Raw genomic sequence first — 5206 nt, 5'->3', positions numbered from 1 at the left:
ATGGAATATTAATCCTTTTTTAAATGCTAGCTAGTGCTGACAAGTTTTCTTATAAAATGGCTATATATATATGGAAAAAGTGAAAAACTAAGGACAAAATAAAAAGAGAACGGTCAACGGATATAATTAATAAGGATGTGAAAAATTGTTTTATTTTATTTTATTGATATGCAAGGTTAAAAAATATTTTATAATTTTAAAATATATATTTAATATGTATTATATGATCATTTATGCATTTTAATTGTATTAACTTTAACATAAATATTTCAAATATAATTGCAATTACTCCAACACTCCGCTTTCTTGTCTATATATATGTGCATTTGATCATCTTCATGATCTTGTTTCTTACCCTATTAATTACTGTTACTTTATTAAAGATATGTATTTATGAATGTGTTGAATACATGTTAATATGTTACTAACAGCTGCACTTGGAGGGCATTTTTTAATTAATTATATTCAACAATAATAGTAATTAAGTAGGCTGTAAAAGAAAAAAATAGCAATACGAAGAAAATTTCTAAGTAATTATAATTATGAATATGTATATATATGTACATTACGACAAAATTAATTCCTTTAGCATGTAGTACTATAGGAACAGCCTTGTTCCAATTTTCTTATAAATAGCTCCTCTAGTCTTCTATATGTAAAGCAAGTCACGTAAATATTCAAAAAAAAATGTCATACAATTATATAAACAACAAACTTGCTATTTACAAGAAAACTTCTCATACAAGATAAGATAAAATTAGAAGTTGGACTGCCAAATATAGAGTAGACCTTTTGATTGGAGAATAATTCTGTGTTTATTTACTCAAGATATATAATATTTTTTTTTTTGGTATTTATATAATTGAATAAATTAAAAATATAAAATTTTTAGTTTTTATAAATTACAATATTATACTTTTAGCTCCAATATTTAAACTTTAAAAATAATAATAGTATAATACCAATATTTATTGTATATTTTAATTTATAAAATCAATAAAACATAAGAAACTTACAACAAAATTATACATCCAAAATCATGCTAAATTATCGTGGAATGATTTTTATTTTTTATTTAAATTTATCCAACATAATCACTAACCAATTTAACAATGGAAATTTGATATTTATTATCCTGAAATTTTAAAAATATGGTACTTAACTGCTTATGTTTTAATTTTAAAATTCCGTGAACAAATTACTTTTATTAACTGATTATATAAAAATAAGCTATGATGTAGTTTAATTAGTTTGGTTTTAGTTTTATTTGGTAATTGATTTCAGATTTTGGGTTTTATTTATTTTAATTAGCTTAAATGCAATGTAAATAAGAAAAAACAATGAGATATAACTATACTACCTAAGCACCTAATAGGCTAATACTAAACAATCACAAATCTTGGACCACCAAATATATATAGTAAAACCTAAAATTGGAGAATAATTGTTTGTATTTACTTACTCAATATATAATATTTGATTATTATTATTTTTTTGGGTGTTTCATATAATTGAATAAATTAAAAATAAATATAAAAATATAAAAAATAAATATTTTTTATAAATTAATATTTTTGCAATTTTTTTTGCATATTTTTTTATTATTATTTTATTTAAATTAATCTTATCTAAAATGAAACTCTACTTCTTAATATATTATAATTAAACGTTCCAAGCTTACACATGTATATTATTAGACTTTGTAAAATAATATTCATTAAACCAAGTTGCATATTAATTTCTATTTTTTTAGCCACAAATGGTATAATGATACTTCTAGAGTTTTACTGTTTTAGTTATACAAGTGTCTTTTGATTTTCTCTAACTTAACACTTAATGTTTATTTCACTCTTTATAAGAAGGTATTATTTAATATTTATAATTAAACCTGTTAAAATAAATATTTAGGAATGGTCAAAGTTTTAGTATAAATAGAGGTGTTGTATCTGCAGAGAAAGCCGCTCAAACACTCTCTATCATATACAATCATACAAGATGAAGTTTCTGTTTCTTTTCTTATTCCCTTTGATTTTGTGTGTTGTGGTTCCTACCACCAGAGCACAATTATTAGATCCATTCTTTTACAAAGATACATGTCCCTCTCTCCAGTCAACTGTACGACAAGTTCTTCTTAATGTTTCGAAGGGGCCTGGAAAAGATGAGCGGCTTTTCGCCAGCTTGATAAGACTTCATTTCCACGATTGCTTCGTCCAAGTAAGTATACAAAATTGTGTTAATTTCTATGTTATTATCGTAAATTATTGTAGAAAGATTCTAATCATGGATATGTATGTATGCAGGGGTGTGATGGATCAATTTTGTTAAATGATACCGCTTCTATTAGAAGCGAACAACTTGCAGCGCCGAATCTGGACTCCATTCGTAGGTTGGATGTGATCAATTTGATTAAGGAAAATATCGAGAAAGCTTGTCCTGGGGTTGTTTCCTGCGCTGATATTGTCGCACTTGCTGCCGAAGTGTCTTCGGAGATGGTAAACTTTCTTTTTAATTTGCATGTTCATCTCAATTGATTAGTGTGCATTATTCATTTTTTTTAACTATCTTGATTTGACAGTCAAATGGTCCAACTTGGCAAGTTCCCTTGGGCAGAAGAGATAGTGAAACAGCAAGCTTCGACTTGGCAAATTCGGACATTCCTGGTCCAAAATCCAACCTCCCTCAGCTCATTTCGGCATTTCAGAAAAAGGGTCTTGATATGAATGATTTAGTGGCACTTTCAGGTTTATCTTCAACCTTTCTTATAAATTTTAAAATTTGATTATACGAATGAGTTTATAACTGTTTTAATTATGGGTAAGTCTATGGTGACTGTTATAATCATCATGCATGCGGACAGTATGTAGTGCGGTTGGAATGTGGTGCTATTGCCACGTTTTAAATTATATAAACGAAACTAATAAATTACACCATATATAAAGTAGATTGTGCTAAAAATGTTATTCATGATTTATTTATGATTTTTTTTATAAGAAGGCGTTGAAGCGCAAAAACTACTCCATAAATAATGAGTATAAGTTTGTGATTAATGTGCCACTGAATATAAATGCTGCTGTTAATAATTTCAGTGGCTTATTACAAATGAATTACACTAAAATTTTGAAAATAGAATTTCTTTTAAATGGTACTGCACCCGATTATCATACTTTGAGAAAAGTCGTGGAGTACGGTGCAAATGTGATGGTGATCCATTTGGTTATTAATATTTTAAAAAATTATATATTGATTTATTTTAAATAATAATTTAATTATAAAATGGTTCTATTATAATTAAGATATTATTCAATTAAAAATTGACATATCATATAGAATAAATTATATGTTATTTTAGAAAGAATTGAATAAAATTTATCTGTAAATAATTATTTAAGTAATTAAATATCTGTATAGAATTTTTTTAATTAACACTTGTAGTATATTAAATAAAAATTCCCTTAGACAGAGTAAATAAAGATGATTTTTCATAATGGTACAACCAATACTAATGATATATCCATTTTTTTAACTGAAGAGATTGATGTCTTTACATCATTGCTAAAATCAGAGTAGTTGCTTGTATCCATTTATTTTGAATAAACAGACATGATTATATATGTTAAGACTTGTGTATCTCTAACTCTTTATTCAAACAACAAATTAAATTTGTGCATGTTATTGTGTACCTTTTCATTTTAGATTAAAAAGATAAGTTTTCCTTTATATATGGAGTATAGACAATAGAAATATATCTATTTATGGATGCACACACATCTTTAAATAATTCAGAAACAATGATTCACATAATAATTGATTATAGCTGTTAAAAGAAACAACAAATTAGTACAAGAGATGATCCACAAAAGGTTGGTACAACCAAAATGTTTTCCAATATTCTGTTTTTTTCTTGATAATATAATAGGCTAGTTATGTATACAACAAAAACTTATTTTATTCACTTTTTTAAAAAAAGGATATTGCTAAACATAATTATCAAATAAGAAAAATGTAGCATTATTTGTCTATGAATCAAACTAGCTTCTCCAAAATAAATGAAGATGGGTTAATTTAAAAAGTGAGGAGTTTAATTATCCTTACATATGAAAATCACAAACTTAATAATAATTAATTCTTTATTTTTTTACTTTATTAATCTTCTCAGTTTAAATGAATTTATTTTTTGTTTACGAGATAACTATATATATATATACATATGCACACAGCAACTTTACAGTAACACCTAGTGACAGCATCACATGTTGATTTTCACTATCAGTAGCATAGAATTTCTCTTTAATTATTTGGTAATTTATGTTTCTAATATTTTTTATTTTCACTTCTTCAGGTGCTCACACAATTGGCAGAGGACGGTGTACACTTTCCCGTCGCCGAAACTGCAAAAATAATGGGTCAAAGGGAGAAAATGTCACAAATTTGGACCAGATAACTGCTTTTGAGTTTGATAATAATTATTATATAAATCTTCAGCGTGGTGATGGACCCTTTAACAGCGATCAAGTGCTGTTTGATACAAGGGGTGCACAGACAATCAATGCAATCAATCTGTTGGCTTCCAATCAAACACTGTTTTTTGAGGCTTTTAAAGCCTCCATGATAAAAATGAGTTTGATTGAAGTCCTTGTTGGTAAACAAGGAATCATTAGAAAGCATTGTAATTTTATTAGTACTTAGAAAAATTAAGTAAATATAGATAAAAAAGCAAAGTTTTAGTTTAACTTTGCGTATTGTAATAAGAAACAATATTCTCATATCAATATAATATTTAGAAAGCATTATCATTTGGAACTATCTGAACCTGAGAAAACTCTTCTTCTTCTCCGGCTTCATGCTTCATCTTTCATCATTGGAATGGTATCCTCATTCACCCACCGCCAATACCCACTCCAATACGCTGCTCCTGCAACTATGCTAGGACTCCATCTGGATCTGGTGCGTCGAAGATTACGATCATCCCTTCCAAACTGAGATGCAGTGCTCTGCCATGGCCATTGCTAGAAGCTTCTATTCGCTGTACCATAAGTGGCCACGAGAGTCGAGAGCTCAAGGAAAGGGCTTCAAATTTTCGCTGTGGTTCAATATACCCAAAATAATATTCTCAAATTGGCAACTGGGCCCATCCCAAATTCAAATGATAATTTTATTCAAATAGAAAAAATGGCAGACCGGATTCGGCCCAATATAGACTCGGCTT

General features: G+C 27.6%; 1 protein-coding gene across 1 annotated transcript; it reads left to right on the top strand.

Moving 5' to 3' along the window:
* The first annotated feature begins 1979 nt into the window (after positions 1-1979).
* LOC107636020 (peroxidase 53-like) lies at positions 1980-4686 on the top strand. The gene is made up of 4 exons (XM_021120716.2): positions 1980-2214; positions 2301-2492; positions 2576-2741; positions 4340-4686. The coding sequence occupies exons 1-4, from the start codon at positions 1996-1998 to the stop codon at positions 4684-4686; spliced, it is 924 nt and encodes a 307-aa protein (XP_020976375.1). The 5' UTR covers positions 1980-1995.
* Positions 4687-5206: the final 520 nt, after the last annotated feature.

The sequence above is a fragment of the Arachis ipaensis genome, chromosome B4, assembly GCF_059453495.1.
Source record: "Arachis ipaensis isolate K30076 ecotype BB chromosome B4, ASM5945349v1, whole genome shotgun sequence".
In the NCBI taxonomy this organism is placed as follows: domain Eukaryota; kingdom Viridiplantae; phylum Streptophyta; class Magnoliopsida; order Fabales; family Fabaceae; genus Arachis; species Arachis ipaensis.
The sequence above is the reverse complement of the archived record's forward strand: the minus strand, read 5'-3'. Positions and strand labels throughout refer to the sequence as shown.